Genomic DNA, 15231 nt, shown 5'->3' on the forward strand with positions numbered 1-15231 from the left:
AAGGGAGTGGAAAATTAATGAATGACTATCACATTTATTTAAGTGTTTTTAAACTGTAGGTGAGAAGTCACTAATGATATTGCAAAGTAATCTGCTCATTTTCTTTTCCATTGCTGCTTGCCAAATCACTTCTGACTTGTCAGCGTTCAGCTCTCATTTTTGCTGCTTTTATACACTTTCCAGTTCTGTTAAAATGCAAGGTCCAAATGTGAGAAAATTAAACACCTTACATGAAAGATTTATTTGGAAAAAACTTTGTTAAATTCTGACAAAAGCAAAGATTAAGTGACCCAGTATATGAATAATACCTGGGAGAGCACATGTTTCAGTCCTAAGTGATAAAGGATAAACCTGTAAGTGTATAAGAAATATAAACCTGTCTGGTCTGGTGCAAGTTTCAATATGTTTCACTAAGACATGGAAAATATTAGTGTGTGTGTGTATGTGTATACTCTTATAAAAGTTCAGAGTTCCCTGCCATAGAATAGTTTGTGATTATTTTTATATAGGTGAAGACTACAGTAGATTTTTCTTCATAAACTGGAAGTGGTTATTTAAAGATGTGCGACTAATTTTCAAGGGAAGAGACAATACTCAAATCTTTTGGATAAAGACATTCCCAGTTTGTACAGCTAGCTAGTTAAAGAAACACTGACAAGATGATCAAACCCCAAAGTTAGGTGTTGTACAAAGATGGTCATAATATAATTTCTGTTCATGTTAGTGCTGACATTTTATTATTTTAAACACTCTGCATTCAATCATTGCTACCCAAACAATTCAAGCAGTTCTTTTCACCCAAATCATCAAATTTGTGCAAATTAATATTCCTCTTTCTAGGCTTGAAAGGATTAGATCTTATTGGTAAATGTTGATTTTACCATACGCACACCAATCACTGAAATAAATATTTCCATTGATGATCACAATTTACAGATGGGCAAAGAAAGAAAAATGCTGCTTGGGAATTTGAGTTTAAAGTAAGGGAATTTACTTTATCAGCATCACATGTCAAAATATACAATTTGTGTTTTAACAGTTATAAAGCTTTAACTTTTTGAATCTGTCTACAGTTATTAAAAATTGTTTGACCTCCCCATAATTTCCCTCAAGTTTTATCAATTTAAATTTTCCCATTTAACACTGACATTTATTTTTAAGTTTTTTTTATCAGTCAAAATGATTTTAAAATAAAAATCTAATTCTGCCAAGCCTCTCTGTTTCAGTGTCTGAATTCAGCTCTGAAGACACTGCTGAAAATATCCCATTTTTTGGAGAGAAAATAATCTTGAAAATGCTTCAGCAGTTCATATGGCAATGATATACCTATCAGTTTCAAACTGAAACATATACCGTGGAAAATAGTTGCCAATATTTGTAAGAACAATTCAGAAGTTAATTTTTAAAAAATTGTCATGAGTAGGTAAGAAATCTGACAAATTAGCAGCTTTGTTATATAAATAACTTATTAATAAAAATAAGGCCACCATCAAGATAAAGATTATTTATTTATGAAGAAAATCCTTTAGCCATTTACAGCAGTATTTAAGAAACAAGTCAGTCTCTTTCAACTCTTTATCACCTTTGGGAATATGACTAAAAGTGGAGAGAGAATAAATGTTTGGAAAGCTCTGTGAGCCATACTTTAGATAACTGCCAGATAAATTGTAAATATTAAAAGCCTGAGCAGAGACTTCCAGCTTTTTGTGAAGAAGTGTTCTTGCTGCCTGATTCACATCTTAAATCAATATGTTGATTATGAATGAAATAAGTAACAGTTCTCTCTATATATTGAATAATGACCATTCTAATATAGCATTTTACACATTTGTGGCCCTACATATCAGAGACAATTTCATGTTTATACAACCTCGCTTATATAACTGTATTGAGACAAGGTTCTGTAACTTAATGAAAAATCCAATTACTATAGCAAGGAATGGAGACTAAAGAATCTATGGTGTAGACAATAAAATGTCAGCATTATCACTTTGAGGGCTAAATCATGGCAACATGTAAAAATGTCTGACCTGTTGCCAGGTTACTTGATTTTCAAAAATTTGGGTAATAATATTTAAGAAGGTTCTGGGTCCTTAACAATGAGAAACATGGAGCCATTTGTTGTGATACTGATATGTAGTACATTATTACATGCGATATATTTATTGATTGCTGTAGGAGCTGAGAGAGATACATAACAAGCAGCAGCTTCAGAAGCAAAAGAACTTAGAAGTTGAGAGGTTGAAACAGAAGGAGCAAGAGAGGAAGACGGTAGAACTGGAAAAGCAAAAAGAAACCCAAAGGTAACAGTTTTTTAGTTTATGCGAAATACAAAATTTATTTAGAGCCATAGGTGTGCATAGTGTTTCACATACAAGTAAAATAAACTTTCTGTTCCTAAGAATTTAATCTAAACTCAGTTATTTACTGAGCATCATCAGTATGTTGGCAGCTCTATGAAACAGGGAGAAAACTCAGGTCCTTAGCCAAGATTTTTGTTTCAGCCCAAAAGGAGACTGCACTTGAAAGGGGGAAAGCCTTGCATCATTGAATCCAAAGCCTAGTGTGGAGACAAACTCTTATGTATGTACAACCACACCCTTGCTTTTGGTTCCTAGAATTCTGAACCAGCAGTAATGTATGCAGATGAGAATTTGGCAAAGAAACTAGGATGCTTGATATGCTTTTTGTGTGTGTATGTGTTTGTTTAACAGAAATGCTTCTCCAGTGCACAGAATTTTTTTTTTTTAATGACCATGCTGTTTGAGAGTCTAGGGGAAAAGTCAAAAGGGTTTTATACGCTTCTATGCATTGAATTTTTCGGATATGTGTAAGTTACAAAAAGACTTAAATGCTGAACAAGAAATATTTTTGTTTTAAGAATCATTTTTTCCATATATATGGTATGAAGACTAGCTGGTAGCTTTCTTCCATAAGGGAGAAGTTTCATTAAAACACAGTAGAAAATTTTAATATGATACAGCTGTTGTAGCTGTTCGGATTTTGTTTTCAACATTCTTTTGAAACACACAATGTGGGAGCATTAAATTCTTGATCTAAACAAAAGCTCTTGGTCAAGTGGTTAGAATAAAGGACTGGGAGCTGGCTAGAAAGGCCTTAAATTGTAATCTGGACCATCAGACTGTCTGAGCATCCTGGGGCAAGTCACTTAACTATGTTCCTTCTTCCCCACTGAAACCAATTTGAAAAGTTCGGTGAAAAACAAGATCTTGCTGAAAACCATATTTGCGAACAAAAGGCTTTTGAAAAAATAGTTAAAATTGAAAGTGTGTTAATGGAGTCCAGTTAAAAGCCTCACATTATTTACATAATGTTCTACATCTCTTTAAAAATCTCTAACATTAGTAATAGAGCTGGTTGAAATTTTTCCAACAGAAAAGTTTTCTGTCAGAAAATGTTGATTCAATGGAATTGACGCATTTTGCCTAGTGTGCCTGGTTTCTTGCCAACCCAGGCGTCCTGCTTCCCTGGCAGCCAGTCTGGCTCAGAACTTGGGAATTGTGGTCCCAGACTTTGGAGCCTGGAATGCTGGGACCAGAAAATGTTGAAAAATTCCATATTGGTTCTTCTGACTTTTTTTTTTTTTTTTTTTTAAATGTCCCTCCCAAGAAAATATTGCATATCCAACTTTTTCTGATTCAGAAAGAAACATTTTTTTGGAAATGCAAAATTTCTCAGACGATGGAAATTTTAGGCCCCATGCAATTCTAAAGGGTATGTCTGGAGGCAAACAGTTTAGGCTTCCATCTGATTCCCCACAGTTATATAATCATTAATCATTCGCTTGCGCCACCTGGCTTTTACCACCACCTTAACATTGCCCCCTAAAGTTTTCAAAAAGGTCAAAATAACAAGTAAATAGAAAATGACTGATTCGTCTCTTGGATAATATTTTAAACCTCCCAATTTAATCTCCTGCTGCCTTTCAATGGAAGAGAAAAGATGACAACAATATACAAGTGAGAGAAAAGAATGGCATGTAAATAGATAGAATGGGCTAGAGAATAGGTGAGAAAAGTAAATAAATGGGAGAAAGAAATAAGCTACGAGAGATATCTACACACCGTAGGGCAGTGGGAGTGTTCGCTGCTCTTATTGTAGTTAGCTGGAGACAGCCTAAATCTTTGTACTGTTGTGGGAAAGGGATGGGGTTTGAGTAGTTTGTTAAATTGCAGTTTACTCTGCATTTATACTTAAATCAGAGAAAGAATAACTTAGAATTCATCAGCATGTGCACCTAACCTTTGGATGAATGAGGGCCTAGCAGCCACAACCCCAAGTTTATATTAACTTGTTTTGACTTTATTTGAAATGAGGACAACTATGCACTGAGCGTAGCACAAATAACTCCGTTCTGTTGCTTTGGCAGAGGAGTCTGGGACAGTAGCTGCAAGGTGAGAGGGTCCCAGAGCTTGGGAACTCCGAGGTCTACACAGCAATGGAACAGCCCTGCAGCCGGAGCCCTGTGAGCCCGAGTCAGCTGGCACGGGCCAGTCACGGGTTTTTCTTTGCTGTGTGGACACAGCCTTTGGGGATTGTGCAGGAGAAGAAAAGTATTTGAGTAATATGACCAGAACTGGCCGTAGCCTTTGGGACAAGAACCTTCCTAAAGTGCAGACGTGGTGTTGGAGAGAAAAGAGAAAATAGCTAAAGTCTGTTTCCACTTGTTAATTCCTGATTTAAGGGCCAAATCCCAGAGTAACCAGGCTGCGCACTAGAAAAATCTGTGAGGAGAGGGTAACGGTAGAATCATTTTTCCATAGGCAACAGAGCTCCAACAGCTCCTATGCTTCTATGCAAGGTCTATGTCTGTGGCAAACTCTCTTGCATGTTTGGCTGCAGGAAGCATCTTCTCAATCTCTTCATATCCCTTCCGCCTTGTCTTCCCACATGGAGCAGAAGTGCATTGGTTCTGCTAACAGTTAGACCTTTAATGCCCACCGGGGGGGGGTGTGTGAATAATGCAGCTCCTTTATAAAGCCATTATCCTCTGTGGGTCCCATCCCCATCAGTTATATCAAACTTGATTGTGAGCGGTGAGTGTTAACCACTGTACTAAAAACCATAATTAAAAACTCAACTTTCCAGCTAAAGCAGTATTTACTATCCATGATTACAATACAAGCCATATAGAACCCTCTTTGAACAAATTAAGCACACTTAACACCATTAAATGCTGCATCATGGTGTCTAGAGAAGATTTCCCCTGAACGTTTTTATATAGTGCAGTCTAATAGTATTACAACAAGACTTCTGAATAATAGACTCTAAATGTATTGCAAGAGCACTCACTAATGAAGACGCACAGACTAATGTTTGAAACAAATGGCTGAAAGGGCTGCAGCTTTACTATGTGAAGTTAAATGACATAACTGGAAATCAGAAAGCCCTGGCAGTATTTGTAAGCTGGAGAAACAGTATTCCTTTTACTATCATTGGCCTTGCACCTTACTCCTAACTATGTATGGGTGCTGGTATTACATAACTCTTCTGCTATCCCAAGCAGTCTAATACTACTACCTCCCTGGCCACTCGATTACAGACCTAAAAGTCGCAATATTATAACCAAAAAACCTTCAAAAACAGACTCCAACAAGAGACTGCTGAATTGGAATTAATTTGCAAATTGGACACCATTAAATTAAGCTTGAATAAAGACTGGGAGTGGATGGGCCATTACACAAAGGAAAACTATTTCCCCATGCTTATTTTCCCCCCTTCTCTCCCCCCCCCCCCCCCCCAGTTCCTCATATCTCCTTGTCCATTGTTGGAAATGGGTCATTTTCATTACCACTACAAACAGTTTTTTCTCTCCTGCTGATAAAAGCTCACCTTAACTGATCACTCTCCTTATAGTGTGTATGGTAACACCCATTGTTTCATGGTGTGTGTGTGTGTATATATAGATAAATAGATAGATCTTCCTACTGTATTTTCCACTACATGCATCCGATGAAGTGGGCTGTAGCCCACGAAAGCTTATGCTCAAATAAATTTGTTAGTCTCTAAGGTGCCACAAGTACTCCTGTTTTTTTCTGAATGTTCTGTGATCTAGGCTGCCTAGTGCTGTGCAGGAAAAGCATGTTAAGAGAGAGATGCAGTTTTAAAGGCACAGAGCCAGCCTCTTATATAGGGTTGCCAATTTTGGTTAGACGTATTCCTGAAGGTTTCATCACATGACATAATCTTTAATTAAAGAATAATCTTTAATTCCTGGGGAATCCAGGAGAATCCTGCAGGGTTGGCAGATTTACTCTTGTAAAAAAGAACTGTTTACAGGAAATGCAGTATTTATCATATCCAAAAGGCTTGTTCAGTTGGCCAGTCTTGTTTAGGTATAAGTATTTTGAAATACAAAAATATAGCCTTACATTTCCTGAGCAGACACAAGATGGCTTACTTTTCAGTATTGTCACTTTAAAACCTGGTGCCTAAATTTAAGCTCTAAAACTTCAAGGGTTTTTATATCTTCAAATGAATGATGTGAATTTTTTCTACAGTTTATCACTCTTAGAATGATTTTCTGTGGATTGTATTAATAGAACTGCGTAAAACTATAAGAAATAACGAATAAAATATTGATGAATTTGCAACATTGGGAGCTTAAACTCAAAATAGTCAGGGAATGCAAATATGATTCTCCTAGTAATACCAGCTCAGCACAGATTACATGTTAACATATCCATTTAAATCTACCTAGTAATCAGAAATGAGTAACTTCATGGTAATGACTGTGACTATAAATTTTTAAAGAAATATCTTAGCCCAGTTTGAGAGGGTGAACACCAGCAGTTCTAGATCTCCAAGATTTCTGCAAGACCAAGGTGTTAATTTTCCCCCCTCTGCTTGCAGACAACTCCAGCACAAAATTAGTGAACCATTTACCATTCAGGAGTCCTTGGTATTCTCATTATTCTTCGAGTGATTGCTCATGTGTATTCCACAGTAGGTGTGTGTGTGCTTGCCACGTACACCAATGCTGGAAGTTTTTCCCCTAGCAGTACCCATAGGGGAGTGCCCCTAGCGACCCCTAGAGTGGTGCCTCTATGGCACGGTATAAGGGGCACTCACGCTCCTCCCACCCTCAGTTCCTTCTTGCCGCCAGTGAAGGTGCATTGGAATTGCTCTGCTCCAGCTTGTCTGCAGATTTCCTCTAGAACTCTTGTTCATTCGTAGTAGTAGTACCTGTAGTTGAAGTAGTTTAGATTAGTATTAGTTTAGTTTAGTGAGTCCGGGTCGGGGCGTGCCCTGTGCTCCAGGCTTTTAAGTCGTGCGACACTTGCAGGCGGTTGATGCCAGTGAGTGACCCGCATGCAGACTGTTTACGCTGCCTGGGGGAAACCCATCTCAGCAATCGCTGCAAGATTTGCAGATCTTTCAAGCCTTGGACCAAGAAAGAGAAAGACATTCGGCTCCGAGACATTCTGATGAAGTCGGAGTTGACCCAGACTCCAGTGCGCCGCTCCGAGTCGGCACCAGTGCATAGTGACCCTTTGGTGCCTTCCACCAGTTGGCACCGCTCCCCATCTGCGGGGCACGCCAAGAAAGCTAAGTAGAGGTCTTCTCCGCTGAGGCACCGGAGCAAGACCGGGAGAGAGACTAGACCCACGTTGGGCAGTTCTCTTTCCCCGTCAGCCTCCAGGCCTCCGACTCAGGTTGAGCAGAGTAGCCCGGCCCAGTCAGAGCAAGTTTCCCTGGATGTCTGGATGCCCTCCATGTCGGAGGTCCAGCAAGCAACCTGGGACGTTATGTCTCTGCCGGTACCAGGGGCACTGCCACCATTGGCTCCCCGGTCCAGAGGCAAGCCATCGCTTGGATCGCCGCAGTCGCCTTCTGATCGGTACCGTTCGTGGTCGAGGGAATGTTCCCAAAATCGTTCACCACTCAGCGACCGTCCAAGCGTAGTCCACGCCAGTCACCGTCGACCCCCACCAGGTTGTCTGGCTGGGTTCCAGCTGACGGATTCCAGGTACCACTCCGCCTCAAGGGACCATAGACCTTGTGAAGGAAGCGGGCCCCGTTGAGAATGAGACAGATGGCACCGGAGGTCCTTGTCTCCGAGAGGCTACCATAGCCCATTGCGATACAGGCGTCGACGCCATTCCCGTTCGTCGTCTCGCTCCAGGACCCTGCTGCGGCACCACTCCCGCAGTCCCAGACGTCGATCGCCAGCGCCTCGTCGTCCCAGAGCCACCCTCTGGAGCTGATCATGGAGCAGCTGCTACCGGTGGTACAGTTCCTTCACGTCCTTCACGTCAGGATCACGGTCTTGTGATGGGCACCATCCTGGACTCCACCACTCCTCCTGGTGCAGGGACAGTGGCAGATCATATGCCTGCCCGGCCTCCCTTCATAGCTGTCAGTCGATGGGACAGGCTAGTCAGGCTAAACAGCCTGCTCCGCCAGTGCCACAGCAGGTGCCGTGGCACCGGGCTCCTTGGCCGGCACCGTGGTACCAATGGACCCCGTGGCCCCTGACTCAGCCCCCAGTGGGGGCTCGCTCAGTGGCCAGAGCCTCAGAAAGACTGTCTGCTTCCCTTTCCTAGCCTCCCAGAAAGGAGTTGGTGGGACGTGCATCTTTGGTTCTGTGCCCGGAGGGCGACCAAGTAGTAGGACTTCCAGTACCGGTGCGTACGCAGAGTACCGTGCTTGCATCCTCACCCTCCCATGATGAGACTATTACGGCCCCTCCTCCCTCTGTTCTGCAGGAGGACTCTAAAGCCCACCAGGAACTATTGAAAAGTGTGGCATCAAGCCTCAACCTTCAGGCCGAGGAGGTGGAGGAACCCTCTGCTTCCCTCTTCAACGTCCTGTCGGCCTTGGTACCATGCAGGGTTGCCTTTCCACTCCACGAAGGGGTGGCAAAAATTTCAAATGCCTTGTGGCAAACCCCGGCTTCCTTGCCCCACATCTCTAAGAGGGCAGAATGAAAGTACTTTGTGCCTGCCAAGGGGCATGAATACCTGTACACCCGCCCTGCCCCCAACTCCCTGGTGGTCGAGTCAGTCAACCACAGGGAGAGGCAGGGCCAACCAGCCCCTACTACGAAAAATAAAGACTCAAGGAGGCTGGACTTATTTGGGAGAGAGGTTTATTTGTCCTCGAGTTGCCAGTTAAGGGTGGCGAACCACCAGGCTCTCCTGGGCCGGCATGAGTTCAATGTGCGGGGCTCTCTACCCAAATTCGAGGACTCCCTCCAAGAGCGTGACAAGGAGGAGTTCAAAGCGCTGGTGGAGGAGGGCACAGCGGCGGGCAGGGTAGCGGCGGATGCTGCGGATACGGCTGCAATGCTCATGAGAAGGGCGTTGTGGCTCCTGCTGTCCAGTGAGGCGCAGAACTCCCTGCAGGACCTCCCGTTCGATGGCAAGGCCCTGTTTGCGGAACAGACGGACGTGAAGCTGCACGGCCTGAAAGATTCCCGCACTATGCTTAAGACACTTGGCCTCTATGTCCCGGCTCCAGCCAGGCCCAAGTTTAAGCCGCAGCAGGCTCCCACCCAGGCCACCCACTCTAAATACGAGCCCCCTTATAAAAAGTCATGGGACTATAAGAAACGCCCGCAGAGGCAGTCCCCGTCTGCCCCCAATCCTGGATCCTCCAAGGGTAAACAGGCGGGGAAATGTCAGTTTTGACGGGACGCCTGGGGGCAACCTACCAGTTCACACCAGGGATCCACCCGCAATAAAGCTTCCCTTCTCCAATCGGTTGTGTGCTTTTCTCCCAGAGTAGTCGTGGCTGATTTCGGACTGTTGTGTCCTCAATACCATCTCCTGGGGCTACACCTTCCAGTTTACCTCTACTCTGCCCAACCACCCTCCGCCCCCTGTCCCTCCTGGGAGATCCCTCTCACGAGGCTCTGCTAGAGCAGGAGCTGGGGTGGCTCCTTGGCTTAGGAGCGGTGGAAGTGGTGCCAGTGGAGTTCAAACGCAAGGGGTACTACTCCTGCTATTTCCTTATCCCGAAGGCCAAAGGGGGGCTCAGGCCCATCTTGGATCTGCGAGGCCTGAACTAGTACATGGTAAAGCTCAAGTTTTGCACGGTCTCTCTGGCCTCCATCATTCCTTCCCTGGATCATGGGGACTGGTACACCACCCTCGATCTGCAGTACGCTTACTTCCACATTCATATATTCGAGGGGCACAGGTTCTTCCTCCGTTTCACGGTTGACCGGGAGCACTACCAATTTATGGTCCTCCCGTTTGGCCTGTCCACTGCTCCCAGGGTATTCACAAAGTGCATGTCTGTGGTGGTGGCCTACCTCAGATGTTGTGGGGTCCAAATCTTCCCCTATCTGGATGACTGGCTGGTCAAGGGCAGCTCCCGGTCGCAGGTGTGGGATCACGTGGCATTTCTCCTGTCACGTGTGCCACCCTGGGCCTGTGGGTGAACGACACCAAGTTCACGTTAGTTCCAGTACAGTGCATAGAGTTTATCAGGGGCAGTCCTGGATGTGATGTTAACCAGGGCCTACCTCCCACCAGACAGATTCGAGACCCTGAAAGGGCTCATCGACACAGTCACAAAGTTTCCTGTGACGACAGCCAGAGTGTATCTCCAGTTCCTGGGTCACATGTCGGCATGCACATATGTGGTTCGCCATGCCAGACCCAGGATGAGGCCCCTCCAGCTCTTGTTGGCCTCGGTGTTCTCCCAGGCCAGAGCAGGATGGACAAGGTCCTCACTGTGCCCGAGCCGGTGATCACCTCCGTACAATGGTAGTCCTCCCCGGTGAACATGCTTCACGGGGTCCCATTCAGGGGCAGGTCCCCGTCGGTGGAGCTGGTGTCCAACGCCTCGGATCTGGGGTGGGGAGCCCATGTGGGGGACGTTCAAACCCAGGTCTGTGGTCCGCACAGGATCTTGCCCTGCATATAAATGTCAAGGAGCTCAGGGCAGTCCAGCTGGCGTGCGTGGCCTTCCGCTCGCACCTGGAAGGCAGAGTGGTCAGGGTTCTCATGGACAACACGGCCTCGATGTTTTACATCAACAGGCAAGGTGGGGCTCGCTCCTCTGCCAGGAAGCCCTCAGGCTGTGGGACTTCTGTATAAGCCACAACATTTGCCTACAGGCCTACCACCTATCGGGCGCCCGGAACTCGCGGGCGGATTGCCTGAGCCGAAACTTCTCTCCTCACGAGTGTTCTCTACATCCACAGGTGGTGCTCAGACTTTTACAAGAGTGGGGAACTCCCCAGGTGGACTTGTTCGTGACCGGCAGAACCGCTGGTGTCCCAGGTTCTGCTCCAAGGGGGAGGCAGGGAGACATGCAGGGGCTATCTCTGTTGCCTTCCTCCTATCCTGGTCAGGCCAGCTTCTCTATGCCTTTCCCTCCTGCGATCCCGCTGATCGGAAATGTTCTGGAGAAGATAAAGACGGATGGAACCAGGGTCCTCTTGATTGCCCTGGTGTGGCCCAGGCAACATTGGTACAAGACCCTCATGAGCCTGGTGGTCACCCCACTGTGGCCATTGCCATCCCACCCGGACCTGCTCTTCCAGGACCAGGGCCCCCTCCTCCACCCCAATCTAGCGGCACTCCACCTCACGGCGTGGCTGCTCAATGGTTAGGCTGGGAGGAAAGGACGTGCTCGGAAGGGGTTCAGCGCGTCCTCTTGGAAAGCAGGTGACCCTCCACGCGTCGAGCCTACTTAGCAAAGTGGTCTCGGTTTTCCCGATGGGCGGCTGAGCAGGGTGTTTCCCCAGTGGCTGCCCCAATCCAGCTCATCTTTGACTATCTCCTTCACCTTAGAGCCCAAGGCCTGGCACCCTCATCCATCAAGGTGCACTTGGCCATATTGGCCTTTCACCCGCCAGTGCAGGGGCACACAGTATTCTCCCATGCTATGACTGGCCGATTCCTTACAGATTGGACCGTCTCTTCCTGTATGTTAGGCCCCAAGTTCCGCAGTGGGACCTGAACTTGGTGATGTTCTGGTTGACGGGTCCCCCCTTTGAGCCGTTAGCTACTTGCTCCTGGTCACACCTCTCGTGGAAAGTGGCCTTCCTGGTGGCGATCACATCAGCTAGACAGGTCTCGGAACTCAGGGCCCTGACCTCCGAGCTGCCGTATATGGTGTTCCATAAAGATAAGGTCCAGCTCCGCCCACATCCTTCGTTCCTCCCGAAGGTGGTCTCCACCTACCAGATGGGTGAGGATATTTTCCTGCTGGTCCTCTGCCCCAAGTCCATGCGTCCAGTGAGGAGCGCTGCCTCCACACGCTGGATGTGAGACTGGCTCTGGTCTTTTACCTGGAACGGACTAAGCCATTCAGAAAGTCTTCGCAGCTGTTCATCGCCTCGGCCGAATGCATGAGGGGTCGGCTGATATCCACTCAGCAGCTCTCCAACTGGATCACCTCGTGCATCCATACCTGTTGCTACTTGGCAGGAATTCCCCCGCCGTCAATTGTGAGGGGACACTTGACTAGGACGTAGGTCCTGTCGGCTGCCTTTTTAGCCCATGTCCCCATTCAGGACATTTGCAGGACTGCCACATGGTCTTCAGTTCACACATTCACCTCGCATTATGCGATCATCTCCCAGACCAGGGAAGACACTGGGTTCGGCAGGGCTGTGCTCCGTCCCAAGAGTTTGTGAACTCCTACCCACCTCCAACAGATATAGCTTGGAATCACCTACTGTGGAATACACATGAGCAATCACTTGAAGAAAAGACAGTTACCTTTTCTGTAACTGATGTTCTTCGAGATGTGTTGCTCATGTCTATTCCACATCCCGCCCTCCTTCCCCTGTGTTGGAGTTGTCTGGCAAGAAGGAACAGGGTGGGGGGAGTGCGCAGCGCCCCTTATACCGCATCATAGAATCGCCACTCCAGGGGTTGCTAGGGGTGCTCCCCTACGGATACTGCTAGGGGAAAAACTTCTGGCAGGGGTGCACGTGGCGAGCACACACACCTACTGTGGAATAGATATGAGCAACACATCTTGAAGAACACCAGTTACAGAAAAGGTAACTGTCTTTTTCACTGTTTGCCTCTTAGAGGTGCTTCTGCAGAACTCCGATTGTAAACCCACAGATTTCATATGCATGGCTGAAAATATAGGGTTATATTAAGAACTGAGTTGCCACCTTATCTGTCTAATTGTTATAGTATCCTGGTGCTAGATATTTTCTGAGCAATTACTCTGATTGCCATTAAATGTAGTTTTTTGTAGTCTTAGTAGTATTCTCGTAGTTGGCTGAGTCACTAGCTTATTCTTCATAAGATGCTGAGCTCTACTGGCAGGGTTTTCAAAATGTCGTGTCTTCTGGGATTTTTCAGCAGTAAGGAGATGCTATGGTATGGGTGTTCTTGATATTTCCCATCATTAATAGAACTATGTAAGCTAATAACATGAATCACATATTCACAAGGTAAACTAAATATTAGGTTTACTTCCCTTTGTCTGATTTTAAAAAAAATTGTAATTGACAGACGAATCCAGGAAAGGGATAAACAGTGGCTTGATCGAGTGCAACAGGAGGAAGAGTACCAGCGGCAAAAAAAACTTCAAGAAGATGAAAAGCCAAAAAGGGAAGAAATAATCAAGAAGACAGACAGTGAGGATAAGGGCAAACAGGAAATGCAAGATAAACTGAATAAGCTTTTCCATCAACATCAAGAGCCAGCCAAGCCAGCCATCCAGGCGCCCTGGTCAAGTGCAGGTATGGAAGAGTAAGGAAATCTATTGCATACAGCTGCTAAAACATAGACTCCTCCTCCTTACGTCCTGGCTTCTTATTCCATATGTTGGATATTCTGTATTCAAACTAAGTCACTAATCTTGTTTAAATAAATGGTTTAAGGCTTACATTGTCCACTGTGCATCACTTCTGGGCACTGTTGCTCTCCCTACAAGTGTGGAATTTAATAGAGGTCACATAGGGAGTGAAGGGGACTGGATGAGATGCACCATGCAGCTTGGAGAAGAGTATTTAGTTGTAAGCTGGTGCTTGTCTCCAACAAACTATTATTTCTCAAAACAATGAGATAAAATAATGTTGCTATGTTTCACCTTTTAGAGGCAAAATTGCACTTCAAAAATAACTTCACCCCTGTGTACAGTTTGTATGCTAGTCTATAACATCTGCTTTGGGATCCTTCAAAGTAGAGGCAGTATGTAACTAGCTAGTCACATACAATTTAAAAAAAAAAATCCAAATTGTTTGGAAAAAACCTTAAAACCAGTTAAGGGGGAATAAATACAGTAGATGTTATCCATCAGCCATATAGTATTTGCCAGATGCGATTTAATGAGGCTGTAAAAGGTCACTATATGGATAATGACCATCTATACCAGGAATTTACTGATCAAGTTAATCCATTACGTCGGTGCAATGCTTCAAAACAAAACAGGGAAAGTTGTAAAATCATTGTACATGGTTTTAAATGCAGTTATTTTCTATATAAATAGCTGTGTGTTTCATAAAAGCTAAAAGCATATTATTTTAAATAGGTGGTGCTAAAGGAGAAAATAGAGAGAAAATGTAAGTTTAATTATTTGTTTGCTTATTTCCCCTTATGTAAAATGGGGATAGTACTTACTCTGCCTCTCAGGGGCATTGTGATAATTAACACTTTGCCTCTCATTTTTTTTACCTCTCTTCTTCTAAAGTGCTTCACAAACATTTTTGTTTAGTTTTTAATATGTATTTTTCTTCCTCTATATATAGAAAAAGCTCCACTAACTATTTCTGCTCAGGAGGATGTAAAAATAGTATATTATCGGGCATTGTATCCTTTTGACGCCAGAAGCCATGATGAAATCACTATTCAGCCAGGTGACATAGTCATGGTAAGAAGAGTGTGATGTTGCTTGGAAAACTGTACTTTGTTTTACATCTCTGCTTCTGTTTTTATACCAGTATTTTATTCAACCTAACTTTAAATTTACATGTACCACAAGTATTACAAGCAAGTTGTAAAGACTGAAATGTACAGTATGTGCTATCATTTATTATCTCTGCTGTTAGAATAATGAGAGAGGCAAGGTGGGTGAGGTAATATCTTTTATTGGACCAACTTCTATTGGTGAGGGAGATAAACTGTCAAGCTCTCACAGAGCTCTTCTTCTAGTCTGGGAAACTTAGGTCTGTAATGTAGGACTGGCCTATGTCAATATAACTATATTGCTCATGGATGTGGAACTTCTACTGATACAGCTACTGCCAGGGAGTGGATTAACTACGCCAACTGGAGAAGCTCTCCAGTT

General features: G+C 44.7%; 1 protein-coding gene across 8 annotated transcripts in view; it reads left to right on the top strand.

Moving 5' to 3' along the window:
• Positions 1-15231, top strand: part of ITSN1 (intersectin 1) — a 209889-nt gene that overhangs the window by 115643 nt on the left and 79015 nt on the right. For all 8 annotated transcript variants that reach the window (XM_054048532.1, XM_054048525.1, XM_054048540.1 and 5 more), the window contains 3 exons: positions 2179-2303; positions 13455-13684; positions 14693-14814. In XM_054048532.1, the coding sequence (XP_053904507.1) occupies positions 2179-2303; positions 13455-13684; positions 14693-14814 (477 nt within the window). The remainder of the gene's footprint in view (positions 1-2178; positions 2304-13454; positions 13685-14692; positions 14815-15231) is intronic.

Source organism: Malaclemys terrapin, chromosome 1 (assembly GCF_027887155.1).
Source record: "Malaclemys terrapin pileata isolate rMalTer1 chromosome 1, rMalTer1.hap1, whole genome shotgun sequence".
NCBI classification, from domain to species: domain Eukaryota; kingdom Metazoa; phylum Chordata; order Testudines; family Emydidae; genus Malaclemys; species Malaclemys terrapin.